Source organism: Dunckerocampus dactyliophorus, chromosome 1 (assembly GCF_027744805.1).
Source record: "Dunckerocampus dactyliophorus isolate RoL2022-P2 chromosome 1, RoL_Ddac_1.1, whole genome shotgun sequence".
Lineage (NCBI taxonomy): Eukaryota > Metazoa > Chordata > Actinopteri > Syngnathiformes > Syngnathidae > Dunckerocampus > Dunckerocampus dactyliophorus.
The window spans coordinates 5,933,158-5,955,224 of record NC_072819.1 but is presented as its reverse complement, the minus strand read 5'-3'; the positions used below and the strand labels follow the sequence as shown (position 1 = coordinate 5,955,224).

At 37.4% G+C, this 22,067-nt stretch overlaps 2 protein-coding genes across 7 annotated transcripts in view; both read left to right on the top strand.

Moving 5' to 3' along the window:
* The window catches only part of kcng1 (potassium voltage-gated channel, subfamily G, member 1), a 30,819-nt gene extending 20,636 nt beyond the window's left edge, over nt 1-10,183 (top strand). For 2 of the 3 annotated variants that reach the window (XM_054784932.1, XM_054784924.1), the window contains exons 4-5: nt 3,818-4,649; nt 6,857-10,183. In XM_054784932.1, the coding sequence (XP_054640907.1) occupies nt 3,873-4,649; nt 6,857-7,627 (1,548 nt within the window). In that variant the 5' untranslated portion in view covers nt 3,818-3,872 and the 3' untranslated portion in view covers nt 7,628-10,183. Of the gene's footprint in view, nt 1-3,503; nt 4,650-6,856 lie in introns of those variants that run through there. The other variant, XM_054784942.1, reaches the window with a different exon arrangement.
* Nucleotides 10,184-11,483: 1,300 nt separating this feature from the next.
* src (v-src avian sarcoma (Schmidt-Ruppin A-2) viral oncogene homolog) overlaps nt 11,484-22,067 on the top strand; it is a 45,731-nt gene continuing 35,147 nt past the window's right edge. For all 4 annotated transcript variants that reach the window (XM_054767879.1, XM_054767862.1, XM_054767871.1 and 1 more), the window contains exon 1: nt 11,484-11,842. The gene's annotated coding sequence lies outside the window, so the exon portion shown is untranslated. The remainder of the gene's footprint in view (nt 11,843-22,067) is intronic.

The window sequence follows — 22,067 nt, the reverse complement described above, 5'->3', positions numbered from 1 at the left end:
CTTTTTTTCTTGTCGGAATATGACATTTTTCTCATAATATTTTTGACTGTATTCTTGTTAAATTACAGCGTTTTGTTTTCTGCTGGGGTTTTTTTTTAAAACTATTTCAACTTTATTCTTGTCAACTTTTTTCTCCTAATATTATGACTTTTTTCCCATAAGATTAGAACTTTTTCCCCTACCTAATTTTCCAAAAATGTACATTTGATTTAGTTTTGGTTGTTTCTCATATTATGACTTTTTATATAATATTTATATAATATTTCAGCTCTATGCTACCTTTTTCCTCATAATATTTGACAGTATTCTCATTACTGATCATTTTTCCTTTTTTGCTGCTGTTATTTAAAAAAAATTAAAAAAAATTTGCTACATGATATTTTTAGAAATATTGCCATTTGCCGCACTTTGGACAGCCCTGACTTATGTTGACAACCACTTATGTTGACATGAGTCAGCCAGTAGGAGGGGTGTGGACAGGAAAGGTTTGCACTGTATTTTATTTCAATGATTCCCATGTATCCCAGTCAATGCCAGTGCTTTTTTGTCTTCTTTTATTTATGTTTTTTTGCCAGAGTGGCCCTAATCCATCATTTTAAAAAATATTTTGAGACATGTGGTAGTCTCCTTTAGTGGAGTGTAGACCATACGTGAAGTTATTTGGCACACAAGCGTGCATTTTTACAAGCGTTTCTCAGCTCCCTGGCTGAGGTGTAGCAAGCAGCGAGGCGGTCGTGAGGATCTCTGGGGGCGTTTTGCCGGAACCTTCCATTCTCCGGGACTGTAATCAAGATGGTGACAGCGCAGGTGTCTAATAAGTGTTCACTTGCTCACATTTCACTCAGCCAACTCCTCCTCCTTCCGGCAACAAGACCAACGTCTTTGTCTTTACTTCCACCGAGGACATGGTTTGGAAGCTAACGTCCTGAAACAGTGCTGACTACAATGAAGCTAGCGTGCGTCTTTTTACTCATCATAAAGATTATTTACAGCAGATTATTCACGGCAGCCATTTGCTAATTTTTTATTGGCTTATTCCAAAAATAAAACATAAAAAACGTCACACATTAAAAAAAACATTATGAAGGCAGGGGTGTCCAAAGTGCGGCCCTGAATGCCGTTTGCGGCAGGCGGCTGTTTTTGTGATCGGGCCGCAGCACAGTCTAAAAATGGAATTTAACAAGAAAACTTAAAAAATAAAAATAAAAGCTAAAATGGAAAAATCTGCAGAAATGTGACAAGAATGAAGTTAAAATATTAAGAGAAAAAAGGTGTAATCTAACAAGAAAAAGTCAAGAAAAACATCTTAATATTGTGATGGAAAAAAAACTCATTTTTGCAGCATAGTTGAAATATTAAAGAAAAAACATTTTTTTTCAGGTTGTTATATGATGACCAAGAGGAAAAGGCTTCTTGAGACGTCATCTGTACTTCTGTGAAGAATGTGTCGGACGTTTCGCTCCTCATCCGAAGAGCTTCGTCAGCGAACTAATAAGTGCTGGTAGCCTAGGCCTTAAATACAGTAAGAGTGGGCGGAATTGGTGTGCCAACACCCTCCTCCTATTGGTTCGTTACACTAAGCCTGGGCGGAGTAGTGGTATAATCCTATCCTGTTATTAACACCTCCGATAAAAGGGAAGTGTCGCTCCCTGAATAGGGTATGAACGACTCTGATACTGGCTTGTTAGCATCTATTGTTCTGGCTCGGCCCTGCCTTCACCTCATTTGCAAGACTAAGAGCTGTGGGTTTTGGTCTCAGTAACCTGCTGAACACAGGGTCCAAATTAAACCTCAAACCACCATTCCGATTCAATGATGGGTTCTGTTGTTTGACAAAAATAGCTTCCTTTACTCCTCTTTCAAACCATCTGTTTTCTTTGGCCAAAATCTTTACCTCGCTGTCCTGAAAAGAGTGATTGGTAGCTTTCAGGTGTAGATGTACTGCTGATTGAGGACCACTAGCATTGTCCCTGCGATGTTGATAAAGCCTTTTTTGGAGCATTTGCTTAGTTTCCCCAATGTAGTGCTCTTTGCATTCCTCATCTTTACAGTGGATGGAATAGACCACATTGCTCTGTTTCTGGTTTGGAGCCTTGTCTTTAGGAAGTATCAGTATCAGAGTCGTTCATACCCTATTCAGGGAGCGACACTTCCCTTTTATCGGAGGTGTTAATAACAGGATAGGATTATACCACTACTCCGCCCAGGCTTAGTGTAACGAACCAATAGGAGGAGGGTGTTGGCACACCAATTCCGCCCACTCTTACTGTATTTAAGGCCTAGGCTACCAGCACTTATTAGTTCGCTGACGAAGCTCTTCGGATGAGGAGCGAAACGTCCGACACATTCTTCACAGAAGTACAGATGACGTCTCAAGAAGCCTTTTCCTCGATGGACAACTCCTGTACGACTGAGAGCCTACACAGACGCAATGATGACCAAGAAACAAAATAAAGTTGTCATTGTTGGAAAATTAGGTTGCGGAAATAGTTAAAAAATATATATATATATATATATATTAGGAGAAGAAAATGTACTAAAAGAAAATTTAAATATAAAAAAAAATGATAAAAACAATAGCAAAAAAAAATAACAGTTATAAGTTTTAAGAGAATAAAGTCAAAATATAAAGAGGAAAAAGTTGTATTCTAGCGAGAGAAAGAAGTCGCAATTTTACGAGAATAAAGTCGTAATATTACGAGGAAACAGAAGAAATGGGAAAAAATGCTGTAATTTTAGGAAAATAATGTCAAAATAAGAAGAAAAGTCATATTCTAATGAGAAAAAAGGCCACCATTTTAGAATAAACTTGTAATATTATGAGGAAAAATAATGTCATTTAGTAGCATAGTGCTGAAATACTTAAGCAAAAATACTTTCTATTTTTTAAGTCGTAATATTATGAGAAACACACAAAACAAAATAAATATGTTACTGTTGAAAAATTAGGTTGGGGAAAAACTTATATTATGGGAATAAAGTCATAATATTACCAGAAGAAAATTTACTAGAAGAAATTTAAATAATTAAGTGAAATAAATTCAATAAACCTAAATAAATAAATAAATAAATAACGACAGCAGATAAAAAACAGCTGTAGAGAATAAAGTCAAAATATGAAGATGAAAAACTTGTATTCTAGTGAGAGAAAAAAATATTTTACGAGAATAAACTTGTAAAATAATGAGGAAAAATAATGACATTTTACTAACATAAAGTTTAAATATTAAAGAAAAAAATATTTTTTTTGAAGCATAGAGTTGAAATATTAAAGAAAAAAATACAGTCGTAATATGAGAAACAAACAAAACAAAATAAAGTTGTCATTTTTGGAAAATTAGGTTGGAGAAAAGGTTATATTATGGGAATAAAGTCATAATATTAGGAGAAGAAAATGTACTAAAAGAAAGTTGAAATAGTTGGAAAAAAACAGTAATTTTATGAAAATAATGTCAAAATATGAAAAGAAAGAAGTCGTTTTCTAATGAGAAAAAGGTCTGCAATTTTACGGGAATAAACTTGTAATATTATGATGAAAATAATGTCATTTTAGTAGCATAGAGTTGAAATATTAAAGAACAAATATTTATTGTTATTTTATAATATGACCCAATATTGTGAGAAATATAACAAAATTTTGTTTTTGGAAAATTAGGTTGGGGAAAAAGTTATAAATATGGGAATAAAGTCATAATATTATTTTTTAAATGAGGAAGATTATTTGAGAAGAAAGCTGAAATATTTTGGTCTTTTATTTATGTTTAAATAAACGAACGCAGGTGTTTTTGAAGTGTGGTGTGCTTGTGTTTTTGTGCAGGTGACAGCGTCTGCGTGTCAGGTGGCGTGTCAGGGATGCTAGGAGGCCAGTAAAGATGACCCTGCTGGCGGGTGACGGCTCTGACTACGACTACAGCGCCCTGAGCTGCGCCTCCGACACCTCCCTCGGCCCTCCGCCCCTGCAGGAGCAGGAGGCCCGCAAGGGAGCCTTCTACAAGAGGGCGCAGCGGGTCCCCGAGCCGGCCCCCGGCCGCCACGCGGTGCCGCTGTCCAACGCCCACAAACTCCACGCCATTATCAATGTGGGCGGCGTGCGCTACCAGCTCCCCTGGACCACCCTGGAGGACTTCCCGCTGTCCCGCCTGGGCCAGCTGCACCTGTGCAGCAGCTTCGACGAGATCATGCGTGTCTGCGACGACTACGACGTGGCGCGCAACGAGTTCTTCTTCGACCGCAGCCCCTGCGCCTTCCGCACCATCCTGACCTTCCTGCGGGCGGGCAAGCTGCGCTCCCTCAGGGAGATGTGCGCCCTCTCCTTCAGGGAGGAGCTGCTCTACTGGGGGGTGCCCGAGGAGAGCCTGGAGTGGTGCTGCCGCCGTCGCCTGCTGCGCCGCATGGAGGAGCTGGAGGCCATGGAGCAAGCGGCCGAGGAGGACGAGCTCCTGCGGGACCTGTCCGAGTCGGACAGCGGGGGGCATCCCGCCGAGTCCCGCTTGAGCGGCTTCATGTCCAAGCTGAGGGACATGGTGGAGAGACCTCACTCTGGACTCCCTGGGAAGATCTTTGCTTGTTTGTCCGTCTTGTTTGTCACCATCACTGCCGTCAACCTCTCCATCAGCACCATGCCTGCCATGAGGAGGGAGGAGGAGGCGGTGAGTACGCACCTCATTTGCTGCTAACTTTTGGACCTTAGGTCACATGACAAATTCGTGGGTTTTTTTTAGACCTTTTTCTTTTCTGTATGTCCTACACCAAAAACACCAGGATGCTTATTACACTTGGAGAGATAAGATATATCTACAGGTATATACAGTGTTCCTTCGTGTATCGCAGGGGATAGGTTCCCAAAATAGCCCGCAATAAGTGAAATGTGTGAAGTAGTCAAGTATATTTTTGTACAGTATTTGTTTTAAGGCTGTAAAACCCCTCACCATGCACTTTATACACTTTTCTCAGACAGTCATGAACATTTTATCACATTTCTCTCTTGTTTTAACACTCTCAAAGTTCAAATTTCATTTGAACTTTAATGATCAACTTACGAGGTTGGACTCAAGAAATTAAGTGACTCACTCCTCTGATACGTGACTTGTCCTGGCGCCGTTAGGCTATGGAGTTTTTGTATCCTTGTTAAAACATATTCATCCTTGTCGTCATCCATGATCTGAAGATTCTTTTACAGTATTCCAGGCATAAGACGTAACTTCTGCCTTCTTTCAGCATGTAGGATCGCACAGCAGGAAACAAGCAGTCCTGCACGAAGGAGATTGATTGACAATCACAGACCCAAGCGACAGAGCCCCGATAGATCACTCTAATACACCACAAGGAAGCAGAACACAATGCGTGCTCATACGCTGTAAAAAAAAAAAAAATTACCAAAAATTACACATGAAAAAAATCTGCGAAAGAGCAAATCCGTGAGGGACATTGTAGCAAAGAAACACTATACACAGTGTGTGTGTGTGTGTGTGTGTGTGTGTGTGTGTGTGTGTGTGTGTGTGTGTGTATATACAGTATATATATATATATATATATATATATATATATATATATATAATAATAATAATAATCATTATTCTTACTTGACTTCTACTTCTACTACTTGAAAAATAAATTCAACTTTTTAAATATTATATTCAAATTATTACGTATGTATTAATGTAATAACAGTCTGTGTGTATATGTGTATATATATATATATATATATATATACATATACACACTGTATACAGTATATATATGCTGTATATATAAAACAGGACATAATACAATTTGATTGCAGTTATTTTAAAATTAACTGTTATTACATTAATACAGATGTTATTATTTGAATGCAATATTAAAATAGTTGAATAATTTAGTCAAATTTTCAAATAGGGCTTTTTTATTGTTGAATTTATTATTGTGTATTGTTATTACATTTTTAAAAATGTGATTACAATTAGTTTGAAATTAACTGTTATTACATTAATACATATGTAATAATTTGAATATAATATTTTAAGTTTAATTTATTTTTCAAGCAGGGCTTTTTATTGTTACAAAAATAAGAAGAATAATGATTATTATTATTACATTTTTTTGCTATTTTATTTAACCAGGAATTTTTTTACATTTGTGTTTTATTTTTATTCTACATTTTACATTAATTCTCATTAAAAGGTTAAGTAAAACATGACATATCATTTAAAAGTGTGTTATAATAATAGTGTAGTAACTATATGTTTTGGGCATTTTAAAAATGTAGAACTATTTGTTTTGGGCATTTTAAAAATGTAGCATTTTTTAAATTGTATTGAGTGAAAATGTTCTCACTTTAATAAAGGTAAACCAATAATGACTGTGATAGTAATAATAATGATAATACTACATATAACATCCATCCACCATAGTTTAACTTGTATCTATATTTTCTTTCTATTCATATATCATGTTTGTTTTGTTGTCATGATGATAACGATACCTATTAATTGTAATATCAACAATAGTGCAGGGTAATTAATTTGATAGCGTGGTAACAGCGATTTCTTTCATATTGCAACTTTTCCTCATAATATTACATTACTTAACGTACATTTTTTTCTTGTAATATTATGTTTTATTCCCATAATATTTTCACTTTATTCCCATAATATTATAACTTTTGCCCCAACCTAATTTTCCCAAAATTTTGTTATTTTGTTTGTTTCTCCTAATTAATTTGTAGTCCTAATGAATGTCATGTAATAATTATAATATAGTTTTCAATGACCATTGCAGCTAGCAATAATAATGATAGATATTATTTTGGTGAATGAGTGTTAGTAGCTCCCCCTGGTGGTGGTCAAGCAACAGTGCGTGTCTGTGTGTGAAACAGGGCACCTGTTCCCGGATGTGCTACAACATCTTCATCGTGGAGACGGTGTGCGTGGCCTGGTTCTCCCTCGAGTTCTCCCTGCGCTTCATCCAGGACCGCTCCAAGCTGAGCTTCCTGCGTCAGCCCCTCAACCTCATCGACGTGCTGGCCATCCTGCCCTACTACATCACGCTGCTGGTGGACGCCACCTCCACGGCCGAGCGCCGCCCCAGCTCAGGCGGCAGCTACCTGGACAAGGTGGGCCTGGTGCTGCGCGTGCTACGGGCGTTGCGCATCCTCTACGTGATGCGACTGGCCCGCCACTCGCTGGGCCTGCAGACGCTGGGGCTGACGGCCCGCCGCTGCACGCGTGAGTTTGGCCTGCTGCTCCTCTTCTTGTGTGTGGCCATCGCCCTCTACTCGCCGCTGCTCTACCTGATGGAGAACGAGATGGCCGCTGCGCAGGAGTTCACCAGCATCCCCGCCACCTACTGGTGGGCTGTCATCACCATGACAACGGTGGGTTACGGCGACATGGTGCCCCGCAGCATCCCGGGCCAGGTGGTGGCGCTGAGCAGCATCCTGAGCGGCATCCTCCTCATGGCCTTCCCCGTCACCTCCATCTTCCACACCTTCTCACGCTCCTACGTGGAGCTCAAGCAGGAGCAGCAGAGGCTCCTGCAGAGGAGGACGCACTTCCTGCTGAGGGGCCACCTGGGGAGCAACCTCTCCCTGGAGAGCGACATGCTCTTCCCCATCGGGACGTCAGACGCCCGGGACATGGACGACTGACGGGGAGGTGAGGACGAGAAGTCTTCCCAGAGACACAGCCTTCTCGTGTAGCATCCGCAGCCGGAAGAATGGCACGTCACGCACCTTCAGTATGTCCTCATCCTCTTACAATCATACTCGACAACTACACCACACATGCTCTCATTCTAGCGCAAAGAGGTGCAGCCAGGAGATTATTAGAGAGAACAGGCCTCCTTCTATAAAACAAGTTACTTTTTTTAACCTGAAACTAGCTCTCCATATGCTCATTCATTTAGAAACCAATGTTGTAGAAGTGGTAAGCCGCGAACTGCTGAGTCAGCATTAAAATCGCTGATGAGTTTGTTGTCAATGACGCAGTTTAAAGCGCAGGCTGAGCTCACAAGTATTGTATATGGTGCGCTGATGAGTTTGTTGTAAACAACAGTTAGAACAGTTTAGAGCGCACACAGAGCTGGCAAGTATGTTGTTAACACAGCAGCCACAGAACCAATATTGTAACAGTGGCAAGGCGCAAACTGCTCAGTCAGCATTAATAGCGCTAATGAGTTTGTTGTAAACAACAGTTACAACAGTTTAAAGCGCATGCAGAGCTGGCAAGTATGTTGTTAACAACACAGCAGCCACAGAACCAATGTAACAGTGGCAAAGCGCAAGCTGCTCAGTCAGCATTAATAGCGCTGATGAGTTTGTTGTAAACAACAGTTACAACAGTTAAAAGCGCACGCAGAGCTGAAAAGTATATGGCTAACAACACAGCAGACACGGAACCAATGGTGTCACAGCGGCAAGGCACAAACTGCTTAGTGAGCATTAGTACTGGGGATGAAGCAAATAACAGTTTAAAACGCACACAGGACTGGCAAGTGTATTGCACAACACAGATCCAACAGAACCAATGTTGTAATAGCGGCAGGGCGCAAACTGCTGTGTCACCTTCAAAAGCGCAGATGAGTTTGTTATAAACAGTTGTTTACAGTGCACGCAGAGATTCCAAGTGTATTGTTCACAACTCCGCAGCCACAGAACCAATGTTGTCACAGCGGTAAGGCACAAACTGCTCAGTCAGCATTAGTAGCACCAATGAAGTAAACAACAGCTCACGACAGTTTAAAGTGCACGCAGAGCTGTATTGCACAGCAATACAGTGTATTGCACAGCACAGACACAACAAAACCAATGGCGGCAGAGAGCAAACTGCTGAGTCAGCATCAAAATCGGCGATGAGTTTGTTGTAAATAACCATTTACAGCACACACAGAGCTCGCAAGTAGATTCCGAGTGTATTGCGCAACACAGTACCCACAGAGACAATGTTGTTATAGCAGTAAGCCGCAAACTGCTGAGTCAACATTGAAAGCGCTAATGACTGTGCTGTCAACAACACTTCAAAGCGTACGCAGAGCTCGCAAGCGCACTGCACAGAACGGCAGCAACAGACGCAGTGTTGCAATAGCGAATTATGATGCGTGTAATATGCACAACTTTCACAGCAACATTGTAGAGTGCATGCAGAGCTAGAGAAATCTGCCGGATGCTCCTAAGTTCAGCAAAAATGCGAAATCTGGAGGTTGCCCACAGCCGCAGCTGTTAATGCGCTACCCAGCGGCTTTAGGAGCCCTGGCGGTTCATAGAATGGAGGCCTTAATTGGAGCATTGGAAATGGAGGACACTTCATTAGGTACACATGTAGACATTATTATCAACATCAATGGTAATAAAACACATGTGGATATACAGCATATACACTGTACATAGTTCATATGTTAGTCATGTGTACGTGATAATAATGATAATAACTGCTGTCGTGACCCCATGTGTTGATTGACAGAATGCAAAGAGTACACTTTTACAATAAACAATAATAATAATCGATATTCTACGATTTGGCTACCTAATGAAGCGTCCACTGAGTGTGGTTTCTTCTACTCTGAGGGTTTGTATGCAAATTATTGACCATTATTATTGTGATTATTGTTGTACGTAAATGTTGGCAGATCTCTTAGAGTGGATTTGAACGTCTCTTCTGTTATTCTGTATTTATTTATTTTATTATTATTTTATTTAATTCATTTCATTTATTTATTTTGTATTCATGAATTTATTTTATTGCAGTAGCATCGCTTGGCCTTGGAGGAGGTCGAGAGCAGGGGTGTCCAAATGTTTTTCCTCTAGCGAGGGCCACATAGTGAAAATTAAAAGGATGCAACTATGCCTCTTCCACTTCTTTATTTCCATAATATTTTGACTTTATTCCCATAATATTATCACTTTTCCCCCAACCTCATTTTCCAAAAATTACCAATTTTTGGAGGGGTCATAATATTTCAACTCTATATTACTAAAATGACATTATTTTTCCTCATAATATTACAGTTTTATTCTAGTAAAATTGTGACTTTTTTTCTCATTAGAATATGACTTTTTCTCATCATAGTTTGACTTTATTCTTATAAAATTAAAGATGTTTTTTTCCATTTCTGCTGGATTTTTTTCAACTAGTTCACCTTTTTGTAAATTCTCTTCTCGTAATATGACTTTAGTCCCATAATATTGCAACTTTTTATCCATTTTTATAACGACTTTATTCTTGTAAAATTGCGTCTTTTTTCCTATTCAGAATATGACTTTTTTTCTTTTAATATTTTGACTTTATTCTCATAACATTACTGCTGTTTTATCCATTTTTCCTGGGTTTTTAAAAAATATTATTTTCCAACTGTTTCAGCTTTCTTCTTGTAATTTTGTTCTAGTATTATTATGACTTTATTTCCATAATATTATAACCTTTTCCCCTACTTAATTTTCCAAAAATGACAACTTTTTTTGTTTCTTATATTAATGACTTTAAAAAAAAAAAGATTTTTTTCTTTAATATGTCAACTCTATGCTACTAAAATGACATTATTTTTCCTCATACTATTACTGTTATTCTTCTAAAATAATGACCTTTTTCTCATTAGAATGCAACAATTTTCTCTTAGTATTTTTATGTATGTATGTATGTATGTATGTACTTTATTTATCCCACAGCGGGGAAATTTACTTGTTACAGCAGCAAGCAAGCAAGACAAGTAAAGAGAACAGTGTAAAGACTTTACTTTATTCTTGTAAAATTACTGCTGATTTTTTTCCATTTTTGCTGTTTTTTTTAGTTTTCTTGTTAAATGATATATATATATTTTTAAATGGCCGCACTTTGGGCACCCTTGGTGTAGCTCGACTGAACGCCAAAGCACTGAAATACACCGAAATGCTTTGAAAATTCCAAATAAAAACACTTTTTTTTCAGTAAATATAAATACATTTTTATTCATTATTTTAATTCTTTTATTTTTATACTTGTTATTTATTTTGGCATATTTATATTATATGGTTACAAGATGTTATTGTTTTTCTTTATTTTATCTACTAAAATGTAAAATAAATAAATAATAAAGCTGAAATCCATCATTGTCAATGAGGGTCTGGCGGGTCAGTGGGCGTGCTACCTTGTTTGAACACTAGATGGCAGCATTGTGCAAGAAAATCCTACAGCGTCACAGAAAGAAAGTACTGTATAAACGTTGTACATAATGTACACTATCAGTCAGAAGTTTGGAGACACTTTATCATGCTATTGAGCGGGAAGGTGTCTCCATACTTTTGACTACTGCTGTAAAAAATAATGACAATGACTTCATTCCAATCAATATTTGAGCATAATCATTTCAAACTAATACTAGACACCAATAGTTTCGTTCAAATTATGTTACAAGTGCGGTAAATGACCTGCCAGGTGAGGCTTCTATTCAATTTAGTGAGGGGTTAACTCCTGCATGGGAGGATCCCACCAATCAGAGTTCGTCACTCCACTGAGACCCCGCCCCCTCCCCCTGCCTGTCAGACCCATCCCGGTGTTTTGGACGGAAGCAAGGAAGACTTCCTACCTCACGGACGTCTTTTCCTCGCATAAAGACGCTTTCTTTCTTTTGCTTCTTGTTTATTTTAGTCTCCGCGGGAATGCTGTTTTTGCGTGGGAGATTTCCCGCGCTATGACCTCGCTTCCACCGGGATCCACTTTCGATCGTGGCGTTGAGAGTTGTTTTCTTCTTCTTCGTCTTCTTGTTGCCAACCTCGGCAGCCTCCAGTTGACCTCCACATTGAGGATCGAGCAGGTTTTTGGATCCCTGTTGATGCTTTGACGTGATTGGAACCACAAGAGACCACCGGAGACCACCTCCGCCAGTGGGGCCGGTGAGTCGACTTGTGGGTCAGACTTAAATGAATGTACACATATAACATATATGTATACAGTGCAGTGGCTTTATTTAGCATATTTAGCTCACTCGCAGCTAACACGATGCATTGATTTATCAGAAGTGGGTCACACTGGAGTGGAATTATGCACGTTTATCTTCACTCCGAAAAACACTATTTAGAGACAACAAGTAATGCATTACAGAGTTAGCTTTCCAATTAGCCCAAGCTAACTAGCAAAAAAAATATGAAAAAGCACCAACTCAGGCGATGAAAAGTCTGTGAAATGTAAAAGTGGAACCTCTGAAGTCCCCCTGATGTCGCACAAGTTGGAATCCAGCCCACTATTTTTAGGAAAATACCATTGAAAAGCCAACTCAAGTCCTTGTCACCTGCTAACAAAGTTAAATTAGCACATGGGTGTCCAAAACCCGGCTCCTTAATTGGGGACCATTTGTGGTCTGCAGCTCTTAAAAAAATGCTGTTCAAAAACGAGCAAAATCAAAACATCACAAAAGAAAATGAGCAAACTACGAAAAAATAATGGAACGTTACAAAGCTATCACGCGAACGCTAATAACTGTTTTCTTGAATAAAGAAAAAGGTTGTAAGAATATGACGGTGATAATGATGGGCTATCCTTCCTAAAAGTAGCCCATTAGCATGGGGAAAGACCATTAGGAAAAAAACAACAAGTTGAATGTTAAGCATGCTAATGCTAATAACCCTTTTCTTTGTCACCTTTAATAAAGAAAAAGTATTACTGTATAGTTATAAGTATATTATACGGATGTTTCTGCCACTGAAAGAAAAAAATACGTATATCCTAATGGTATGTCATAATTATGAGATAAAAAGTCAAAATTACGAGATAAAGTCATAATGATGTGATCAAATGTCGAAATTGCGAGATAAGAATGTCATAATTATGAGATAAGAAGTCCAAATTATAAGATAAAAAGTCATACTCAAAATTAGGCGATTAAACAATCAAAATGATGAGATAAAAAGTTGAAATTATAAGGTTAAAAAGTCAAAATTATGAGATAAAAAGTCTAAATTCAAAGATAAAAAGTCAGAATTATGAGATTAAAAAGTCCAAATTCTGAGATAAAAAGGCATAATTGTGAAATAAAAAGTCTAAATTCTAAGAGAAAAAGTCATAATTATGAGATAGGAAATATGAGATAAAAAAAGTCAAAATTATGAGATTAAAAAGTCAAAATTATGCGATTTAAAACATCAAAATGAGATAAAAAGTTGAAATTATGAGGTTAAAAAGTCAAAATTGTGAGATAAAAAGTCTAAATTATGAGATAAAAAGTCTAAATTCTAAGATAAAAAGTCCAAATTCTGAGATAAAAAAGTCATAATTGTGAAATAAAAAGACTAAATTCTAAGAGAAAAAATTATAATTATGAGATAGGAAAGTCATAATTATGAAAGAAAAAGTTGAAATTATGATATGGAACGTCAAAATTATGAGATAAAAGTCATATTTATGAGATAAAAAGTCGGAATAATGACACTTTGAACCCTGCGACACAGTGGTGCTGCTACTTTATGACCATGTTCTCATCTTGTGACATCTCCTATATTTCAGAACTACTACTGATCATTTAAATACTGTGCCGCTCGCGAGTCAGTGAGGAAGCGGTAGCTCTTTCTTTGGCAGGAGCCAATCACGAGCTATAAGCCAACTCACGCAGGAAGGCTTTCCTCAATATAACAGTCTGACTAATTGTGTCACCTTAGATAGAAGGCTAAAATCATCACACGGCAACTTAACACTCAACAGGTACACCTAAGGAAATATACAAGACAAGTACCAAGACGAGTTTAAAATATACAAAAAAACAGCCATTTTAACTACTTCCCATAATGCAAGTTCATTGGTGAATGGCTGCCATGACAATAACACCTTTTTTTCTTGAATATGTCAACTCTATATGACTAAAATTACATTCTTTTTCCTCATAATATTACAAATTCTCATTAGAATACAACTAATATACAACTAATATGACTTTTTTCTCATAAAATTACAGCTTTTTTCCCCATTTTCGCATTTCATTTCCAACTACCGTATTTCAACTTTCTTCAAGCAATTTTGTTCTCATAATGTTATGAATTATTTCCATAATAGTTTGATTTTGTTCCCATAATATTATAACTTTTTCCCCAACCTAATTTTCCAAAAATTACAACTTTGTTTTCTGGTTTGTTTCTTATATTACAACTTTTAAAAAAACTATAACATTTTTTCTTGAATATTTCAACTCCATACTACTAAAATTAGATTATTTTTCCTTATAATATTACACGTTTATTCTTGTAAAATTGCACCTTTTTTATTGTCAGAATATGACTTTTTTCACTTAATATTTTGACTTTGTGCTTGTAAAATTACAGCTGTTTTTTTTTCCATTTCTGCTGTTTTAATTTGTCACTTTATTCCAATCATATGTTGACTTTATTCCACAATATTATTATTCTTATTATTCTTATTATTACTATTATTATTATTATTATTATTATTATCCTTTTTATTTATTTATTTATTTATTTATTTATTTATTTATTTATTTATTTATTTTCCCCAAGCTAATTTTCCACAAATCACAACTTTATTTTGGTTTGTTTGTTTCTCATAATATTCCGACTTTGAAAAAAACATAGTTTTTCTTTAATATTTAGACTTTATGCCACTAAAATGGCGTTATTTTTATTCACAACATTATGATGTGAAAATTACTTTTTTCACTCAATATTTTGACTTTATTCTTGTAAAAGGGCATTTTTTTGTGTTTTTTTTTTTTTTAGCTTTCTTGTTAAATGATATTTTTAGAATGTGCTGCGGTCCAATCAAAATGGGCCCCGGGCCGCACATTGGAAACCCCCGCATGAAGAACAGCAGTGATCTCACAAAAGACAAACGGACGCTGTCCAAAACGTGGTAGTAAACACATTTGGGACTTCCCATTCATTCCTTGGTCCAGTCCTTCCCAAATATATTTGTGGTGGCCCGCCACAAGTCCATTTGGACCGCCACTAACAGATTTAGACTAATAGACTAGGAAGAGGCTATTGCGAATGTTCATGTCATGATTGAACGGAGCGCCGCGTGTCATCTGTGTCACCAAAGCAGCGTGCTGCAGCCACTTGGGAACATCACGTGCGCTCTACCCGCTTTGGGAACGCCACGTGCGCGCTTCACGCCCTGGAAAGCACCCTCACCCTCTTCGACGTGTTCCCCTCCCCGTTTCTCATGCACACATTTTAGCAATGCTTCACACTCATCCTACACACTTGACTCCTAGCATGTCACAATGACTTGCTCTATTTTTACAATATGCGTATATATTGTGTGTGTGTGTGTGTGTGTGTGTGTGTGTGTGTGTGTGTGTGTGTGTGTGTGTGTGTGTGAGGCTCAGCATCAATGTGTAGTTTGTTTCCAGCAGCCTTCCAGGCCCGGCAGCGGCGGAAACGGGATGCTTTATTGATTGAAACAGGATGCTTTATTGATTGAAACAGGATGCTGTATTGATTGAAACTGGATGCTGTATTGATTGATACGGGGTGCTTGATTGAAACGGGACGCTTTATTGATTGAAACGGGATGCTGTATTGATTGAAACGGGATGCTGTATTGATTGAAACGGGATGCCGTATTGAAAAGGGGTTGTTTATTGAACCAAGGTGCTTGATTGAAACGGGATGCTTTATTGATTGAAACGGAATGCTGTATTGATTGATACGGGGTGCTTGATTGAAACGGGACGCTTTATTGATTGAAACGGGATGCCGTATTGAAAAGGGGTTGTTTGTTGAACCGAGGTGCTTGATTGAAACGGGATGCTTTATTGATCAAATCAGGAGGCTGTATTGATCGAAATTGGATGCTTTCTTGATTGAAACAGGATGCTTTATTGATTGAAACAGGATTTCGTATTGATTGAAACGGGACGTTTTATTGATTGAAACGGGATGCCGTATTGAAAAGGGGTTGTTTATTGAACCGAGATGCTTGATTTAAACAGAATGCTTTATTGATTGAAACGGGATGCTTTATTGATTGAAATGGGATGCTTTATTGATCGAAACGGGATGCTTTATTTCCTGAAATGGGAAGCTTTGTTGATTGAAACGGGACATTCTATTGATCGAAACAGGATGCTTTATTGATTAAATCAGGATGCTGTATTGATCAAAATTGGATGCTTTCTTGATTGAAACAGGATGCTTTTATTGATTGAAACAGGATTTCGTATTGATTGAAACGGGACGTTTTATTGATTGAAACGGGATGCCATATTGAAAAGGGGTTGTTTATTGAACCGAGATGCTTGATTGAAACAGAATGCTTTATTGATTGAAACGGGATGCTTTATTGATTGAAACGGGATGCTTTATTGATCGAAACGGGATGCTTTATTTACTGAAATGGGAAGCTTTTTTGATTGAAACGGGACATTCTATTGATCGAAACAGGAGGCTTTATTGATTAAATCAGGATGCTGTATTGATCGAAACTGGATGCTTTCTTGATTGAAACAGGATGCTTTATTGATGGAAATGGGATGCTGTATTGAAACAGAGGATGCTTGATTGAAACGGAATTGTTTAGTGACACGGCATGCTTGATTGAAACGGGATGCTTTATTAAAACATGATGCTTTATTGATTGCAACAGGATGCTGTGTTGATTGAAACGGGGCGCTTGATTGAAACTGGACTCTTTATTGATTGAAACAAGATGCTGTTTTGATCGAAACGGGATGCTGTATTGATCGAAACGGAATGCTGTATTGATTGAAACGTGACTCTTGATTGAATGAAACGGGATGCTGTATTGAAAGGGGGTTGTTTATTGAACCGAGGTGCTTGATTGAAACGGAATGCTGTATTGATACAAACGGGAACATGCATTTATCGAAACTGAATGCTTTATTGATCGAAACAGGATCCTTTATTGGTTGATACAGGATACTGTATTGATTAAAACGAGGCGCTTGACTGAAATGGGACGCTTTATTGATTGAAACGGGATGCTGTATTGATAGAAACGGAATGCTTTATAGATTGAAACAGGATGCCATATTGATTGAAACGGGACGCTGTATTGAAAGGGGGTTGTTTATTGAACCGAGGTGCTTGATTGAAACGGGACGCTTTATTGATTGAAACGGGATGCTGTATATATCGAAACAGGATGCTTTACTCATTGAAACGGGATGCTGTATTGATCGAAACTGGATGCTTTGTTGATTGAAACAGGATGCTTTATTGATGGAAATGGGATGCTGTATTGAAACATGGGATGCTTGACTGAGAAGAGATTGTTTTGTGGCACGGCATGCTTGATTGAAATGGGATGCTTTATTGATTAAAATGGAATGCTTTATCAAAACATGATGCTTTATTGATTGAAACAGGATGCTTTATTGATTGAAACGGGATGCTTTACTGACTTAAACGGGATGCTTTATTGAAACAGGTAGCGTTATTGAAACGGGATGCTGTTTGGATTGAAACGGGACGCTTCATTTAAACGGCATGCTCGATTGAAACGGGATTGTTTATTGACACGGGATGCTCGATTAAAATAGCAGTGTTTCCGCTACATGTAATCGATCGTGGCGGCCCGTCACTAAAAAAAAAAAAAAAAAGGCCGCCACACCTTAAAAATGTACTTGAAAACAATGTTAAGTAATGTATATACTGCATATGCTATATAGACGCATATATACAGTAGCTTATTATTTACGCACAGTTAGTTTGAAAACAATTTAAAATATCATAAAAATGTTTGACTGCGCTTTATTTTGATAAACATGCACCAGAAACGCCTGTCTGCCGTGTCGGCTCATGTCGCGGCACTTGCGTCTTGTGTTGACGTTCACTGTGTTCCTTATTATCGTGCAAATAAAAAATAGTCTGTAAAATGTGTCAACAATCCTGCTCCCTTGTTATCGTTCTAATACTTACGGATTGTCTTCAAAACACGAGATGTGTTTCTAAGTTGTTGTAACACGTAGTAAATCCAGCTTTAGACAGTCATGCTATCACAGGGGTCTCCCACGGGTACTGTGGCTCATATGCTAGCGCTAGCTCACCAGATGATGTGGAGTAGTTCACCAAAGAATATTTGCTTAGTAGTTTTATAAGTGTTCTATTCAAACATGACAAATGAACACACTGAGTAGAGATGTACTTTGGAAATAAACTACATTTAAATGTTGGCAGTCACATAAAATAGCTCCCCTCTCCTTTCTTTTTGTCAAAGTAGCTTCAATAATGCTGCAAGGTGGATACACCTGTGCTGTCATAACCCTGGACTCTCAATTTATACCCGTTATACACCACACATTTTGATACCAAAAATATTGAAATTATTTTATTTTGTTAACTGTGTTATTTTGAACTCAAAAATATATTACTGAACGATTCATTCCCCTTGTATTAGTTTTACTCTAAAACGGGCATCAAATTAAATTTAGGTTTGAGTCAAATAGTACAAAATGTTGTACTTTTGTACTAGTCACGTAGTACTTTTGGACTATATAGGTCAGGTGACAAAAGGAGGCTTGATGTTTTAGACGCTCACTTTAAGTGCTCTCAGCAACTGTGCTATGAAATTAACAGTTTTGCAATGTTCTGCTCGTTGTTGAAAAACGTTAATTAAATAAGTTAATAAATAATTAAGTCATAAAAAAATTGATATTTGTCATAATTTAAAAAATTGCAGACGCAGCAGCGGCACGACACAGCGGCGGCAGTCCCATGCAGCCCACCACCACAGCTTCAGAAAATCCCAGGGGAAACTCGGAAGCAGCAATGAAAATGAAATATATTCCAGTCAAGGTCGCTTTGCCGCCGCTCCCCACGGTGGCTGGAATTGTTCCCGAGCTTGACGCTTTTGTGAGATCATGGTTTGATCCCGCCCGTGTCCCACTTTCCTTTGGGTCAGATGAGGATGAATTGGCAGCCAGCGTCTAGGACATATTGGAATGGATGATGGAGCTGCTGCAGTATGATTACTATTACTAATACTACCAGAAGTAGTCTGTGAGTGCTATTTTGCCAATAAGCTGTGTGATCGTCCGTAGGGGGGAGCTTTGAATATTTCATGTGATGGATACTAAACTCATGTGGCCCACTTTTACTGCTAATTAGTGGCCGGCACCACCTGTTCACACCTCTACCATCTGCCCTACTTTCATCTTCATCTAGCATCTCTGCTGGTCCACACTTTGGCTCCAAGCAAGATAATAAGTTTGGCGCAGCATCAGCAAACAATAAACTTTGTCATCATGTTATACTGTATATGCCTCAAACATAATACAGTCGTCCCTCGTTTATCACCGTGATCAGTGAATTTCCACAAATTAGGATTCCTCATTTATAAATGGAATCTTTTCCTACTCGGAGCATAGAAAACATGTTTACCACCTTCTACAGTAAATACACTTTTAACATGATTACAGCCCTCTAGACATAAAATAACACCCCTATAGTCACCTTTACAGTCCTCTTACCCAATATAGTAGACATAATAAAAGAAAACAAGACATATAAGACAGACAACTTGTTTGTGACCTTCTAAATACAGTTTTTAACATTATTAGAGCCCTGTAGACATGAACTAACACCCCTGTAGTCACCTTTACACTCCTTCTGAATGCCTCATATCTGTATTTAACTCCATTTAGCCATTTTGATACTTGAAAATGCTTCATTTAGGCAAAAAAAACATGTAAGATGTGCTTAAATGTGCATATTTCTTTACTAATAAAAGGCTGTAGTCAACCACGAAACAGCAATGATTTATTCATTAATATATATTTTGGAAAAAACGTGATCGAGTGAAGCCACACAATTCTAAATGTGATGTGGCGAGGGATTAATGTAGATGTAAAGTGAATGGAGCGAGGTTCCACGGGCTGGTGAGGTTAGCACAGGGGCGTACAAAGTGCGGCCCAGGGGCCATTTGCAGCCTGCTGCTGTTTTTTTTACTTTTTTTTAATTGGCCAGTGACACATTCTAAAAATATCATTAAAAAAAACAACTTTTAACCGTTTCAACTTTTTTTAAAAACAACAACAACAAATAAAAAATAAAGTCAAAATCTTAAAACAGCAAATTTGTAATCAAACGAGAAAAAATTGTTTACGTCGTGAAATTAGTGTCACTTTTCTGAAACACTGAAAAAAGTCAAAATATTTTATTGGAATAAGGTAACTAAATTCCGAGAAGAAAATTTAAAAGTAGAATGTTGAAATTGTTGGAAAATTAAATGAAACAACAGCAGAAATGGAAAAAATCAGCAGTAATTTTACAAGAACAAACTCAAAATATTATGAGAAAAAAAGTTGTATTCTAACAACAAAAAAGTCAAAATTTTAGGAGAATAAGCTCGTAATATTATGAGGAAAAATAATGTCATCTTAGTAGCATGGAGTTTAAATAGTATCCTAATATTTTGACAAAGAAACAAAATAAAGCTGTCATTTATGGAAAATTAGGTTGGGGAAAAAAGTTATAATAATATGGGAATAAAGTCATAATATTGCCAAAAGAAAAGTTGAAATATTTGGGGGAGAGGGGGTGGGTGTTGGACAGCAGCCGAAATAAAAAAAACAGCTGTAATTTTCTGAGAATTAAGTCCAAAATTATGAGAAAAATGTTGTCTTCTAACAAGAAAAAGGAGCATTTTTCTCATTTTAGTAGCATATATAAAATATATTGTGAGAAGCAAAGAAAACATAATACAGTTTTTGGAGAATTGGGTTGGGGAGAAGGTGGTAATGGTATGGGAATGAAGTCATAAAGTATTATATTTAGGTGATATTCAAGGTACCTGTCATGTAAAGGGTAAATGTGTTTGCTGGCAGTGCTTGTGTTGGTTACGTGTCAGGCTACCTGAAGGCCACACAGCACAAAGGACAAGTCACATGACTTCCTATCTGAATGCGCTATCTGACGGACGCTCGGTGGAGACAAACAGAGGAGTGCTTGTGTCCTGCCCGGCCTGCCCGACCACTTCCTGCCCCGCAGCGTTGGGAAGGCTCCAGGGTGACAGAGGCCACTCATCCCCACTCAATCCAGCCTCTGTGGAAAAACTTATCACCTTGCTTCCCATCCCTCTCTCGCTCTCTCTCTTTGTGCATGTGTGCGTGCGTGCGTGCGTGTGTGTGTGTGTGAAGAAAGATTCCTCTATGTGTGGCTTTGTGGCGATGGTGCAGCTGTGCCAGCATGTTGACATGTTCATGCATGAGCCATCCATCCATACATTACTGCATCTACTACTATCTTCTACTATCTACTATCTTCAACTTTTCTTCTCGTAAAGTCTTATTCTCGTAATATTATGACTTTAGTTCCATAATATTACGAGTAAAATGACATTATTTTTCCTCATATATTACGAGTTCATTCTTGTAAAATTACAACTTCTTTCTCCTAATATTTTGACTTCATTCTCGTAAAATTACAGCTGTTTTTTTTTCTTTAGATTTTTCTTCTTGTAGATTTTCTTCTCGTAATATGATGACTTTATTCTCAAATTATGAATTAATTCCCATAATATTTTGACCTACCTAATTTTCCCAAAAATGACAACTTTATTTTTTTTCTTTGTGTCTCATAATATTACGACATTTAAAAAAAACAAAACATATTTTTTCGTTAATAATTCAACTCTATGCTACTAAAATGACATCATTTTTCCTCATAATATTAACATTTTATTCTTGTAAAATTGCAACTTTTTTGTTGTTACAACATGACTTTGCTCCCGTGATATTTTGACTTTATTCCCATAATATTTTTTCCTAAACTAATTTTCCGAAAATGACTAATTGAATTTGTTTTGTTTTTTCCAAAACAAACAACATTTTCCAAAAATGTTGGACTTTATTTTGTGTTCCATAATATTACCACTTGGTTATATTGCATCGTAATATTACGACGTTATTCTCATAAAACTGCTACTTTTTCTCGTTTAATTACAACTCTCCTCTTAATATTTTGACTTGATTGTTGTAAAATTACTGTGGACTTTTCCATTTTTGCTGCTGCTGTTTTCTCTTAGTTTTCTTGTTAAATTGTATTTTTTTAGAATGTGCCATGGGCCACTAGAAAAAACGCCGCGGGCGGCAAATGGCCCACGAGGCTGCACTTTGGACACATCATCATGACTGAGTTGCTAACCCCACCCAAT